Source organism: Sinocyclocheilus rhinocerous, unplaced genomic scaffold, assembly GCF_001515625.1.
Source record: "Sinocyclocheilus rhinocerous isolate Xijiao unplaced genomic scaffold, SAMN03320098_v1.1 scaffold509, whole genome shotgun sequence".
Lineage (NCBI taxonomy): Eukaryota > Metazoa > Chordata > Actinopteri > Cypriniformes > Cyprinidae > Sinocyclocheilus > Sinocyclocheilus rhinocerous.
This window is the reverse complement of record NW_015652428.1, coordinates 1,195,894-1,210,782: the sequence shown is the minus strand read 5'-3', so window position 1 is coordinate 1,210,782 and position 14,889 is coordinate 1,195,894. Positions and strand designations below refer to the sequence as shown.

At 37.5% G+C, this 14,889-nt stretch overlaps 1 protein-coding gene across 1 annotated transcript in view; it reads left to right on the top strand.

The window, feature by feature from the left end:
* The window catches only part of LOC107715056 (inaD-like protein), a 108,412-nt gene that overhangs the window by 26,721 nt on the left and 66,802 nt on the right, over positions 1-14,889 (top strand). Inside the window, exons 19-27 of the mRNA XM_016521099.1 lie at positions 3,461-3,670; positions 4,126-4,227; positions 6,918-7,220; positions 7,457-7,529; positions 7,617-7,713; positions 9,154-9,231; positions 9,337-9,408; positions 10,934-11,111; positions 11,514-11,624. Coding sequence (XP_016376585.1) covers positions 3,461-3,670; positions 4,126-4,227; positions 6,918-7,220; positions 7,457-7,529; positions 7,617-7,713; positions 9,154-9,231; positions 9,337-9,408; positions 10,934-11,111; positions 11,514-11,624 — 1,224 coding nt within the window. The remainder of the gene's footprint in view (positions 1-3,460; positions 3,671-4,125; positions 4,228-6,917; positions 7,221-7,456; positions 7,530-7,616; positions 7,714-9,153; positions 9,232-9,336; positions 9,409-10,933; positions 11,112-11,513; positions 11,625-14,889) is intronic.

Genomic DNA, 14,889 nt, shown 5'->3' with positions numbered 1-14,889 from the left:
CAATGGTGTCTTACAATATTAGGATCCAGTTTGTAGCAGATCCAAAGAAAGAGGTGTCTGGATTTACTACCATTGTCATGCCTGCACTGTCTGTGCCATCTGTTCTTATACCAAACAGCTGCCCACAGCTATAAGTTTTAAAAATAAAAAACAGCTTATGCATTGTTCCTCCTCCTTGTGATTCCCAACTCTTTTTTTAAGTCTTGCGATAAGACTTGTCAACGCACTTGCCAATATTAGTGTCATAGCTAGTAGCAAGAAAGCGGCGAATAACTGTCAAAGCAAACAAAGTGTGTAACATTCTGCCATCCATTTATTTTACTTCTGAATGTCATGATATTTTTCGAAACTAGAATGGCAACATTTGGACAGATGTGGCGTAATGGTTAGTCAATGAACAGTTCTTAAGAACCATTTTTTTTTCTTAATGTGAACTTTTAATGAACTAAAGGACCTTTATCTACTATCAAGAATCTTTGTGCAGTGGAAAGATTACATGGATGTTAAATGTTCTTCATGGAACCATAGATGCCAATAAATAATCTTTATTTTTAAAGTGTAGTTTCAAGGAATTTATGTAATTGTACAACATGCTTGTCCGTGCCATGGAAGTGGTAGCCTGTGTTCTCTTCTCTAGGCAACTACAGTGAGAACAACCAAAAGACGAATTATAAGAGAAAAGAAAGCAAAAGGCAGATGTTCTGGAGTTCCTGGTATTCTGTTCAGCAAGATTGAAGGTGCGGCAGAGCGCAGGAGCAAAACAGATGACTTGGCCTGCCGTTGATTCCTGCGAAACAGCAGATTTACTGTCCGCCTGACACCACGCTGAACAATTTCAACCCGTTTGACAAGCAGGGCCAGCCAAGGGAATGCTTGGCACTCGGAGGAGGCAGTAGCCAACCTTAGCCCAGCAAGAAATATGGGATATCCAATCCGGCCGCCAATGCTCATACCCATCCGTTAGCTAACCAACAGTTTCAACCACGACTTCTGCTTGGGCAGTTTCCCATTGAGAATGGGCAACAAATTTCTATCTGAATACTTTAGATCAGTCATGGGCCCTGTGTCTCACCTGGTTGCCCGTTGACGGCATCATTGCCCAACAGCGTTGCTCAAAAAGTTGCCCCGTGTATCATCACCTTAAGGTTATGTAGTCCACAGGAAAACATTGTGACATGTCCGTTGGCGTTGACCTAAACTAATTTAATCCAATTTTGACTGACTATTTTAAGCTGTCAGTGGTTGTGTGGAAACTCTGTAATGTGCACCACCCGCTAGGGACTTCTGGGATTGTCATTTTCTTTGGATCTAAAGATGTTCTTCATACCTGTAACATTGGAAGACAGCTGCTCCCCCAATGAGCCATGTACTATACGCCATCTAAATCATATGTGCACTCGGATGGAAATATGAATAAGAAATGGAGCAACCTAGCTCACTTTCTTTCCATCTCTCATGTGAACATCCTTACTGATCGGTGTCTTTATTCCGTAGCAGGTGACGTATTGTCGTATTAGAAGCCCCCTGTGCTAGCCTGTTCCCCTTGGCTTTTTTTTTTCATAGCTGCTCTACTGACATCACTGGCCATGTGGGATGAGAGCAGGGCTTGGAAAGCAAAGCACGCTTGGCTGGAACCCGGCAGCCGGACAATGCAGCCTGTGTCCTCCTAAAGCGCCAGCTGGAGTGGAACTTCAAATCCTCTCTCCAACTTTTTCCTGTCTTTTTTAAATTTCTTTCCCTTCTAGCAGGCCTCAGTTCCTCTCGCTCTGAAATTGCTTTTCTCTTCTCATCTGCTTACCGTGCAGCAGTGGCTCACTGGGTAATCAGGGGGCAGTAATTGCTGGACCTGCTGACCCACTTTTTATGGTTGGGCTGGGTGAAATTTCCTGGTCTGCTGTCCACAGTTTCACTCAGGGCCTCTGCTGTAAAAAAATCCTTGTCAATAATATGTTATCTCCTTTTCTGAGTGGTCATTGTGGTCTGAACCTTGACATGTCTTTTGTGGTCTTGTCCAAAAATCAACTGCAGATACTGTAATGACTCAAAAACAACATACTTATTTTTAACATTACAAAAGAAGAGATTCATGTCAGAAATCTCAAAAAATGCATGGATCGTCCGTTCATCAGGTCTTTTGACATGGTTGGTCGTAAATGTTCATGGGCAGATAGATGAGATTACTAATGACTGCTCTCCCGCTTCAGTTTTTACTCTCAAATAACTACTTGTTAATCACTTTTATATTGTCATTCGCCACATAAAAGCCGCCCATATGGGTCATGAAATATATTGTTGGAGACATCAAATCGGTTGAATTGCAGTTTTATGGCAGAGCTCCCCAGAGATGTGATTGATACCATAGTGCTTGGGATGTTTGGAGTGGGAAGTTGGCCTCATTTGGCCTTCCAGCAAGTTAGTCACGCTCTTTTGGAAGCAAATTTTAATGCGTGGCCATGTGGGATGAGAGCAGGGCTTGGAAAGCAAAGCACGCTTGGCTGGAACCCGGCAGCCGGACAATGCAGCCTGTGTCCTCCTAAAGCGCCAGCTGGAGTGGAACTTCAAATCCTCTCTCCAACTTTTTCCTGTCTTTTTTAAATTTCTTTCCCTTCTAGCAGGCCTCAGTTCCTCTCGCTCTGAAATTGCTTTTCTCTTCTCATCTGCTTACCGTGCAGCAGTGGCTCACTGGGTAATCAGGGGGCAGTAATTGCCGGGCTTGCTGACCCACTTTTTATGGTTGGGCTGGGTGAAGTTTCCTGGTCTGCTGTCCGCAGTTTCACTCAGGGCCTCTGCTGTTAAAAATCCTTGTCAATAATATATTCCTTCCTTTTTTTGAGTGGTCATTGTGGTCTGAACCTTGACATGTCTTTTGTGGTCTTGTCCAAAAATCAACTGCAGATACTGTAATGACTCAAAAACAACATACTTATTTTTAACATTACAAAAGAAGAGATTCATGTCAGAAATCTCAAAAAATGCATGGATCGTCCGTTCATCAGGTCTTTTGACATGGTTGGTCGTAAATGTTCATGGGCAGATAGATGAGATTACTAATGACTGCTCTCCCGCTTCAGTTTTTACTCTCAAATAACTACTTGTTAATCACTTTTATATTGTCATTCGCCACATAAAAGACGCCCATATGGGTCATGAAATATATTGTTGGAGACATCAAATCGGTTGAATTGCAGTTTTATGGCAGAGCTCCCCAGAGATGTGATTGATACCATAGTGCTTGGGATGTTTGGTACACAGGTGCTGTTTTAATTAAATGTTTGTATTAAAATTTAAACATAAATAAATGAAACTTCAAAAGTCAGTCTTCTTGATCTGCTTTTTGATTTGACTGTGATGTATAGGTTAAATCAGGGTCACCATTGCTCTTCACTCTGTTCTCATGTTTTTTTTTCCCCCTCTGTTTTTCTGTTTGTGTGTTTCCTGTGGTCTGCATTGCCCTCTGCAGGACCCTCTGGACGTTGCGCGCTCTGTGATTGTCATCCGCTCTCTGGTGCCTGGAGGGGTGGCGGACATTCACGGCGGGCTCCTCCCGGGTGACCAGCTGGTTTTCGTCAATGACACTCATCTAGACACATGCTCTCTGGCCCAGGCCGTAGAGGTCCTCAAATCTGCTCCGCCTGGGAGAGTCTACCTTGGGATCAGGAAACCACTGGTGGTAAGAGCCAATATGTAATTATGGCCTCATACTGTAAACATTCAGTGCTGGAAGTGTTTATTTGGGTAAATATTTAAGATTGGTGGGTATTTCTTCAAAATGTTACTTTGACTGGCTTGTGGATCTTTATAGTGTTTAAAGTGTCTTTTTTTCACCACTGAGTGATTTTATATCTTACAATATGACTATATCTTATTTTAATCTCTAATTTTAATACTTTATCTCACAATTTCCCATTTAAATTTTTTCCCCTAAAGCAGAGTTCCATGTAAATCAGATGTTTACAATGAATGTGAATTAGGTTACTGTAACACTGTTAGATAGGCATAATAAAAGCATGTTTAGCTTGTAGTTAAATGTTTTGCTCATCCTGCTATTGGCACAGTGTTATACATGATGTGTCCGTTTAGTCACTAAGTTTATTTTGCATTGTTTTGTGTCTGTGAACTACACAGCCAGAGGACAAAGGTAGTGGGCAGCAGTCCTCTTGGCCTGTAGAGGGCGCTGATGAGCAAACAGCAGGAAAACAGGCCGTCACTCTCCGATCTATGCAAGAGGTATTCAGAATACTCCTTTAGTTCACTTTTTTGAAAGCAGTTAATACTTTTGTTTAGCATAAAATCGATCAAAAATGATATTAGAGACATTACAAAAGACTTCTGTTTTAAATAAATGCTGTTATTTTGAGATTTCTATTAATCAAAGAATCCTGAAAAAAATGTATCATGGTTTCAACAAAAATGTTACACCGTAACTCTTTTCAGCATTGATAATAAGAAATGTTCCTTGAGCAGCAAATCAGCATATTAGAATGATTTCTGAAGGATCACGTGACACTGAAGACTGAAGTAATGATGCTGAAAATTAGGCTTTGCATCACAGGAATAATTTACATTTTAAAATTCATTATCATAGAAAACGGTTATTTAAAATTGTGATAATATTTCACAATATTACTGTTTTTACACTATTTTTAAGCAAATAAATGCAGCCTTGGTGAGTCTTTTGTAACTTTTAGAAAAAAGACACTTTTTTCTAAAAGTTACAAAACTTACGATTCCAAAACTTTTGAACCATAGTGTATATTATGTGAATGTGGAGATTTACCGCTGATTAAAGAACCGGATTTACTGATAAGATGCGCGTTAAATATCGCATGTTCGATTTATCGTGCAGCCCTAATGTAAATATATATATGTACACTACATCAATACTATAATTTTATATTCACATATACAGTATACCTTATAAAACATCCCACAGTCTTCAATACATATAAACTTTAATTTTAAAAAAAATCCAGTAAACGGTTATTATATATATATGGTACTGCAGGGAGTTTGCCAATTATAGACTGATCTATTTTGATTTAAAAATTATTTAAAATATAATTTACAAATACAATATTAACCTAACTTTAACAAAAGCCGAAGTTAGTAAGCTAAAGTTAGGCTAAATGTTTTGTTGTTGTCATGAGAAAAAGTTGAAGACCCCTGGTCCAACATCCGAAAACACACTTATGTCCATCAATATGTAGCAAAGAAACCCAACTGCAGTCATTATTGCAAAGAGAGCTGAAGCGAGAAAGAAAAAGAGCTTGAGCAAAAGAAGATGAGCGAGGAAAAAGAGGAACAAATGAGCGAGCCTCATGAGAGGGATCTTTTTGGAGCTGTGCATGACCCCCTCTATGGGCCTTTGAAATGTACCATATTATCCTTGAATTTTAGCAAAGATGTAATTGAGGCGGCCGAGTCAAGTGCTGCCGTAAATCTACTCAAAACGAGACTAATTGCGCCATTAAGATTTTAGACTCGGCACATTTTTCATGGCAAATTGGTTCTGCTCGCTGCAAGGGTGGGGGGGCGAGTGAGAAAGGTGCTGAGGAGGAAAAAGAGGAACAAATGAGCGAGCCTCATGAGAGGGATCTTTTTGGAGGTGATGCATGACCCCCTCTATGGGCCTTTGAAATGTACCGTATTATCCTTGAATTTTAGCAAAGATGTAATTGAGGCGGCCGAGTCAAGTGCTGCCGTAAATCTACTCAAAACGAGACTAATTGCGCCATTAAGATTTTAGACTCGGCACATTTTTCATGGCAAATTGGTTCTGCTCGCTGCAAGGGTGGGGGGGCGAGTGAGAAAGGTGCTGAGTCGGCTTGTTGGAGCGTTGTGGGGGAAAGTGCGCTTTCAGCTCTTGGGATCTGTAAGTGTGTGGAAGAGGGAGAGGAGGACAAGCTCCGGCACCCTGTTGCAGGGATAGAAAGAGTTGCTTTGTATGCAGCAGACAGACAGGAGGTGAGATGTCTCTACCCTCCACGCCCACTCCAACATCAGACGTTTGTGTTAGCGGATGATTTAGGGGGGGAGGAATGTTAAAAAGGGGTATAAAGTAGCATAGGGTTTCGCTTTCAGGAGTTTCGGTATGGGGGGGGAATCAACTCGAAAAATGAAACAAAGTTGGGCAGGTTTGGACTGAGTTTAATACAGCACTTTTCTGGGTGCTTATGAAATAATTATTGCTTGTATTTTGTATATGTTGCCTTGTGGTTCAAGATTTAGGTTTGTTGCCAGAAGTTTGTGGGTTCAAATCCCTCAAGAGTCGATTTCTAAACTACTATCAAAGTGTGATTAAAGGGATTTTTCACCCAAAAATGATCTCTTCGAAAAGTAATACATAGTCAGACAAGTTTGGACTGAGTTTAGTTAAACTCTTGGACTAGTTTTCTAAGAATCAACTAAAGATGACATTTTTTGAGCACGAATTATATAAATATGAATATTTAACAGGTTTAGAGTTTTGCACAGCTCTTGGGCCTTGTTTTGACTAAAGATTACATTTTTTTAGCACTGTTTATATAAATATGAACTTTTTAGCTTGTATTTGGTTAACATAGCCTTGTGGTTAAAAATTTTGAATTGGCCGCCAGAAGGTTGCAAGGTCAAATTCCACAAAAAATGGTTTATGTACTATTATCAATGTGGAGTTAAAGAAATATATTACCTAAAAATGCAAATTCTGGTCTTTTTCTGTTTTAATTCAGTCAAATTCTGACTTTTTTCTGTGGAACACTAAAGTAGATGTTTAGCAGAATGTTCAAGCTGCTCTTTTCCATATAAAAGTAGTGGATTTATACTACCAAGTTTGAAAAATGCACCATAAAAATGGTTCATACAACTGACTTTTTCTTAGCGTTGAGTGAGAAACAGACTAAAAATTTAAGTTGAATAATAATTTTATTTGTGGGTAGGACTTTGGGAACGGCTCTGTCTTATCTGACGATCTGGATGAGGAGCCAGAGCTTATCCTGGACGCTGAGCCCCGCTACGCCTCTCCCCTCACCACCATTGACCTCCTGCCCGTCCTGGAGCGAGAGATGGCTGTAGATGAGGATGATGAAGAGCAGGAGATGGACACCATGAAGGATCAAGGGAGCTCCAAGGTCAAGGGCGACAGTCTGCCTTCATACTTGAGTGAGAAGACTCGCTCCTGGGAAGAGCCAACACCATCCAACCCCTACCAGTTCAACATTCAACCTGATACACAAGAACAGGTTTTAAAATTAAATATTTTTATTCACATAAATTTAAATTAAATCCATTATAACAAATAATACCATACACTAACAGAATTACAAAAAATGAATGCATTTAATTAATGAGTATTTGAAGTTGTCACAGTGTTAAACATCTTAAAATTTCTGAAAACAGGCTTAGTACTCTTTATTAAGAATATTCAAGATATAATTTCTTTTTATTTTGGGGTGTATTGAACCTGTGTGTTGTTCAGTTCGCAGAGGTGGACAATGAGCTTTGCACAAGCTTTGAGAAGATTCAGCTGCAGCTCCCGCACATTCCCCTTAGTGAGTGTTTGTCTTTAAAGCAAGGCTTATTTCTGTATTAATATACTGAAGTTCATTGCAGTTTGACATTTATACATCTGTTCTCAGGTCAGTCGGCCACATGGATAGAGGCAGCAGACAGCGAGGCAGACTCTGACTCCAGAAACGAAGGCTCAGAGCTTACCTTGACCGACACCGACACTGAGTGAGTCTCCATCTGTAATAAACACACACACACACACACGTCTCTATCCATCACTCAGCTAACTTCTGTTCATGAACAAATTGCCATGTTGTCGTTGGTTTAGTTTGGTTTAGGTGACAACGTTTTAAAAACACAACGTCATTTTGACTTTTTTTGACAATTTTTTGGTGCTTGTTTTCATTAAGATTGGTGCCCTGTGTGGAATTTTAATAACCGTGATTATGTTTCCTAATAGAACGATAACTCCACCTGCTGGACAGATGTGGTGCTTAAATATTAACAAGGGCAGTTACAAAACTGTAATTTTAAAGATGTAAAAATAAGATATTCAAATTAAGCCGTTTGTGGCATTAATCATAATTTAGAGATTTATGCTTTTTGATATGTTACAAGTATTAGAAAATGATCATGCTTATCTTAATTATGAAAGTGAGTTAATTATGATAATCTATAACCCAGGTGTGGTAGAGAAATTGAGGAAAAGTGAGAAATGGATATTAAACACCGTTTTAAACTACACAATGAAAGGTGTTAAATTGGTGTGAAATGCAGCTGAGACTCGGGCAGCTGTTTATGACATCAGTGTAATAGAGAATTTGTGTGTGTGTGAGTGAGAGAGACTGCTTTTTGGTTTATGCGCATACATGTTGTTGGAAATTATTAACAAATTAATTAATTTTTTCACTGCACAATATTGATCTTTAGAAAGGGAAAATTTTTGTACTATTATTAAATTATGAATAAACAATATAAATGTTTTAAATATATATATAATTAAATATATAATTAAATAACATAAATAAATCTAACATTAAATAATAAGAACAATAATGATAATAATTATTACTAGTAGTAGTAGTAGTGTAAAGTTTTATTAAATAATGTATTTTAACACTTTATAAAATAGCAATATAATAATGTATTTTATATAATATAATAAATATATTATAATGTTTTATTATTATTTGTTTCATAGAGCACCTTCTATGCAATTTGTTAAGCTCAAAGCACAAAAACAAATAAAAAAATCTGTTCTAGTGGTATGTTCTAGCTGTGTTTATGTAATGATTTTAATAGGGACAGGAAGTAATGCATTGATTTAATGTTTTTGTATCAGAGATTTTAAATCAAATAAGTTTATAAGCTGTTGGATGACTTTGAGTTCCTCCGCTCCTCTTTATCCATTATTAATCATACTTTATTCTTCCCTGATATTACAGTAGATTTTATTTGTTCATGCTGTTTAATCAAGTGAAATATTTAAGAAATAATTTCACTTGCTTTTGTGAACGCAGACCTGACAGATCTGTCAAGTGTGAATAAGTCAGAATCGCTGTTTATTCTGCGTAAACCTGATGAGTCTGATTCAATCTAGCATATGTGACTGACTCTGGGACTGTAATACATCTAAGGATTTGTGTGCTCGATTTCTCTCTGCAGATCTGCACAGCGCACTTCCTCTCGCAGCAGGAAGAGAAGAAACCAGGGGGCTGCCGGTTCAATCAGAGAAGGCCACAGGTAGCAACTTTGCGGCATTAATAATCATTGATGTTTTAGAATTTGATGGTAAGTTTAGGAATGATACTTTTTATTATAACTACACGGTAAATGTATTGTCTGCAGTGATCTGCCTGAAAGAGAGGAGGGAGAAGGTGAGGAGACACCTGCGTTCAGTCACTGGGGTCCCCCACGCAGGTAAAAAACACTGAAGAGTTTGTGTGAATCAAGAGATTTCCATGGAAAGGAATTAACAAAGTAGTAACAATAATTAAAATGGAAGCAAAAAATGAAAATGAAGAAAAAAAAAAAAAAAAAATTAACATTTTGGAAATGAAGAGTGTATGAAAAAAAAAAAGGAAAAAAAAAATATATATATATATTAGGGGTGTAACGGTACACATATTCGGATCGAAAATTTTCGGTACAGTCTTTCGGTTCGGTATGCATGTGTACCGAACAAATACACCGTTGTTTTAACCACTGTACGAGTGGAACTTCATTGGAAACTTCCAGTTTTATATATTGTTACTTTTGATAAGAAACAAAGTATCATCTTTCAAATTATGTCCATTTTATTCAGGAAATTCAAACAATAAATGCCGTTTTGATGCTCTTTGATGTGGCGTGACCGATCGCATTTAAATGCTTCAGTTCAAACGGCAGCACGATCATCCCTTCCTCTTTACTAGGCTACTAGTTTTAATGTGAAATAAACATGAATGAACATCTCATGCCTCATGTAATCGCTCAATCACTGTTTCAACCACGGAAAGACGGCAATAAAACCGCTTGTAAACAAAACGTCACGTAGCATTTCATTTACTTCAGGAAGTCATCAGTGGCCACAGCTCGTTATTTCTCTATAAATGAAGTCTAGAGAAGAGCATTTCGCAAAATATTTGACTATATACTCATTATATTTCACTTTACCTGTTAGTGATGTCTTAATTATTTAATGTTTAAATAAATCTGTTATGAAACAAGTTATGAGAGCCACTGTGTAAATTAATATATTTCAACAACAAATTGAATTTTTACAATTTAGAAGTAAAAAGTTTTAGTAAAAAACGATTTAGTAAAAACTGCATTATGTGCAATTTACATGCTTGCATACTTTTTTTTTAAAGTTGAGTGTTGATTAGGTTTAAAAAGAAATAGTAATACATATATATACATACATACATACATATACATTCATCCAATCCTTCATGTTTTATAAATGTACTTTTCATATAAAAGTATTTTGATATTTTATAAATTAATATTTAAATTATTATTTGCAAATAGTGACATCCATAAAGGTTAAAATAAGTAACAAATATTCTTTTAGAATTCTTATTCTATATATAGTTCACTAAGGAAGGTTATAAGGCTTGTGTATCACCCTTATGCATACAAACAAACAAATACAGACATCTCTGTTATTGTAGCTCAGTTGACCGTGATAAGGACAGGAAGTGATGTGCTGGTTTGATGTTTTCGTATCAGAGATAATGAATCAAATAAGCCTCTGCTCTTCTTTTTTCTATTATTATATAATATTATATTATATAGGGATGTACCAAAATGAAAATTCTGTGCCAAAACCGAAATTTCTGGATGCACTTGGCCGAAAACCGAAACGGAAAATGCTTTTTAATAATTTTATTTTATATTATATTATATTATATTATATTATTAGATATTATATTATACTATCTATCTATCTATCTCGACTCAGGGTGGAGGTGTTGCCAAATCCGGAGGAGTCTCTGGGCATCAGCATAGTGGGCGGCCGCACAGTTATAAAGAGGCTGAAGAACGGAGAGGAACTGAAGGGCATTTTCATCAAACAGGTGCTGCCAAACAGCCCATCTGGACGCACGGGTGCCCTTAAAACAGGAGACAAGATCTTACAGGTCTGAGAACCACACACAGACACCTTCAGACACATTTGCTCTTAATATAACCGCTTTATCTGTTGACATTAATATTCTGGTCTTTTCTGCTTCCTAACCATTTTAAAGGGGCCATATTCTGTGTTTTGTAGCTTTTATTTATCCCTGAATCTGCTTAGAAAGGTTTTCTTGCACTAAAAATGGCTTTAATTGATTTTCAACTACTTTTGCTACTATACCTTATGTAAACAATGTGTAAATTACCTTTTTATGATGTGCACATGGTTGTGACATCATGGTCTCAATAACCTGTTTTTTTGCAAAATAAACGAGAAAATCCTGCAAGTCCCCTTTAAATCCCCTCTTATCTCTTTCTCCTCCCTCTATCCTCTCTTTTTTTTCTCCGTCCTTTGTAATAAATAGGTTTGTGGAGTGGATTTGCAGAATGCCAGCCATGAGGAGGCAGTACAGGCTATAAAAGCGGCGCCCAGTCCCGTGGTCTTCATCGTGCAGAGCCTGTCCTCCACTCCACGGGTAAACCTGCCATTTCAAGCTCCATTTAAAACGCCATCCACTTCTCCTGCCTCTGTGCACCTCAGATATGACCCCCTCCCTTGTTCATGCTTGAGTGCTCTCATTTATGGAAATGGGGCCAATTCATTTCCAGTTCAACAATATTAAATCCACTCACGGCTGGTAAATGATGCTGCACACTTGGGCCACTTCCTGACACTGCTCTGCCATTAAAGGTCTAGCCGACTTTTGATTGCTTGTAGCCCCCAGTATTTTTCCATAGCCCCTTTCACACATATAGTCTTTACTGGTAAATTATCGTTAAGAGATCATGTGTGAACAGGACCTTTTCAAAAATACCGGTAAATTTGTTCTGACGCAGATGACGCATTTCCTCCACGCTGTTTATGGAAGTCAAAGAAATGTCTAAAGTCGTCTAATACGATGTCTCTGGGCCAAAAGCAGCTGCATGAATGTGAACGTTTGACACAAAAGTGAAAACATCAACAAAAACACTGACCGCGTATACCCCTCCATGTTTACAAACACAACACCGGGAGGCGCAGCCGTTTAGAGGTAATTTCCAGTTAATGATGTCACAGAATTTACCGGTATTTTGAAATTGATGTGTGAATGGTGCTTTACTGGTAAAAAGACGGAACATCGTTGCCTGTGTGAACAGCACATTTTTTAATTTACTTGTAAAGTCGTTCCGGTAATTTTACGGCAATTTACTGGTGTTACTGTGTAAAAGGGGCCTCTATATTGTAGTAAATATGGTTCTTGCATCTTTTAACTCTCAGCCAAGTTTTGTTTTATGTGTGTCCTTGTCTTTGCATAAGGGAAAAAAAGCTTAACAAAACACAAATAAATGTTGTAGTTGTGGCCACATACGCTCGCTGACACATTTAGCCACGCTGCTCTTGTAGGAGATGCAAGTTGGAAATCATCCTGTGTTGTATTTTCATGCAGCTGTCATTTTCTTTTATTTCTGCTATTTGACTGTTAATAAAAATGTCAAAAAGATGCCCCAAAAATAATTGTAATAATAAATCATAAAAATGCGGTTCTATACATTTTAAAAGTATTACACTGAACAAAATTATAAACGCAACACTTTTGTTTTTGCCCCCATTTTTCATGAGCTGAACTCAAAGATCTAAGACTTTTTCTATGTACACAAAAGGCCTATTTCTCTCAAATATTGTTCACAAATCTGTCTAAATCTGTGTTAGTGAGCACTTCTCCTTTGCCGAGATAATCCATTCACCTCACAGGTGTGGCATATTCCGAAGCTGATTAGACAGCATGATTATTGCAAAATATATTAAAAAATTATAAATAATAAAAATCACATGTATTTAATAATAGTAATTACTCAAATTACTGAAACGTTTTAAACTTTTCTAAATGGTTTAAATACTTTATCTAAATAGTAATGAATAGTATTATATAATAGAATTATATAAATGTATAAATGACACATGTATTGATTATAAATTGTCATGTGTATTTTATATATATATATATACACACACACACCGTATATGTGTTTGTGTGTTTAAGCATTTATATATATATATATATATATATTTAAAAAAATAAGATTAGTGACGTTTTTTATTGATAAAACACTTTCTAGGCTATAATCCATTCAGAATCTTTTTGAAACTTTTGTTTTTCGGACACATACACCCTGCAAAGTTTTAGGAATGACATCCACATATTTTTGCTGGATTCACTCTTGAAATAGCAGTGATTGACAGTGATAACCATAGCAATGGACGAGATAAAAATATATGTTAGGAGAGCACCTCAGTGATTTAATTCTGGAACCGCTCCTGGCCAGACTTCCACACACAGCGTGCATCCTGAGCGAGATCTAGTTCACGGATCAAAAGCATGTGTAAAGTTTATTGAGATCAGGATATATCATTCAGTAATGTCATTGTAATGAATGGTAGAAAGTTCAGGAATGAATGGTATGCCATTTAGTGCCACAACGTTTATTTTTTTCTTCACGTGTCTAGCCTTTGGTAAGAACAATTCAAAACGGACACATTTCAAGTGACACGGGAAAAAGACAGAAAATTTCAGTGAACATCAGAACCACAACTGACACTTAAAACGGGAAGCATCGCCATTCAAATCAGCAGCAAGAGTCAACGCTAGTCCACAGTTTAGTAAATGTTGGCAACCTCTTTAAGCTATTCTTGACTGTGTTCAGGGTGTCCGCGGGGTCTTAAAAAGTATTAAAAGTTGATAAATCAATTTAGAGAAAACTAAGGCCCTTAAAAAGTATTAAAAAGTCTTAAATGTCGGCTCTTACGGCTCCCAAATGGCTCTTTATTTAGTATCACTCTGAGGCTTCTATTTTAGCCCAATTTAGCAATTGTGAATGGTTTGTGTGTTGGTAAGCTATTTTATTATTCAGTGTTTTCATAAAAGCCTTATTTTTATGCTTTTTTTCATAAAAAAAAAAAATACACAGATACTATTATTTAACATTTTAATAAACCTTTAATAATCACACTTTAGTCTTTAGTGTAGGTTGGCATTCAGAAATATCAGGTGCCTCAGCTTGGATGTGCTGATGCGATTTTTCCTCTCTGTGATTATTTGTCCTGTTTTTGAGAAGACTCTTTCTGAGGGGATCGATGTTGCAACAAATTGCAGTGTCTTCCTACCTTAACGCTTGCGTTTAAATCCGGATCCCCCGCCTCTCTCTGTCGCTCTGTGTACCTGGCCTGTACCACTACACTCGCTATCTTCAGAGCTTGTGTCCCCATTCCTTCTTTCACATAATGGTATGATCCTAGTCTGTCCTCCCATGTGATTAGCCGCATGTGTATTTTTTTTTTTTTTTTACATTCTAATATTATATAGTATATAATTTTTGCGTATCAGGGCGCCGCTATCAATATGTGAAGCAGTGAGTGCTCGCAGTCGCAGTTCACTTTCGATTTCGCGATCGCGTGCACACTGTGTAAAGGGAGCACACCTTACGATAAAAGATACACTGTCGAGTCAAGTGCCAGTGGATTAGAGACCTGCTCCCGCGAGAGTGAGAAGAGTCCAACAGAGTGCGGCGTGGGACAAGATGGGCGAGTGCTCCGATTCACGGGACTCCCGCAAAATAGAAATATCTAAACATAAAATATCTGAAACAAATAAATTGTTATTCATCTATTGCACAAAAGCAACATGAACTAATATAAAATATAAACGATTAACAGGTGCAAGCGTATGCAGAGTTTCTATTTAGGCTATAACACGTGTTTGCAGC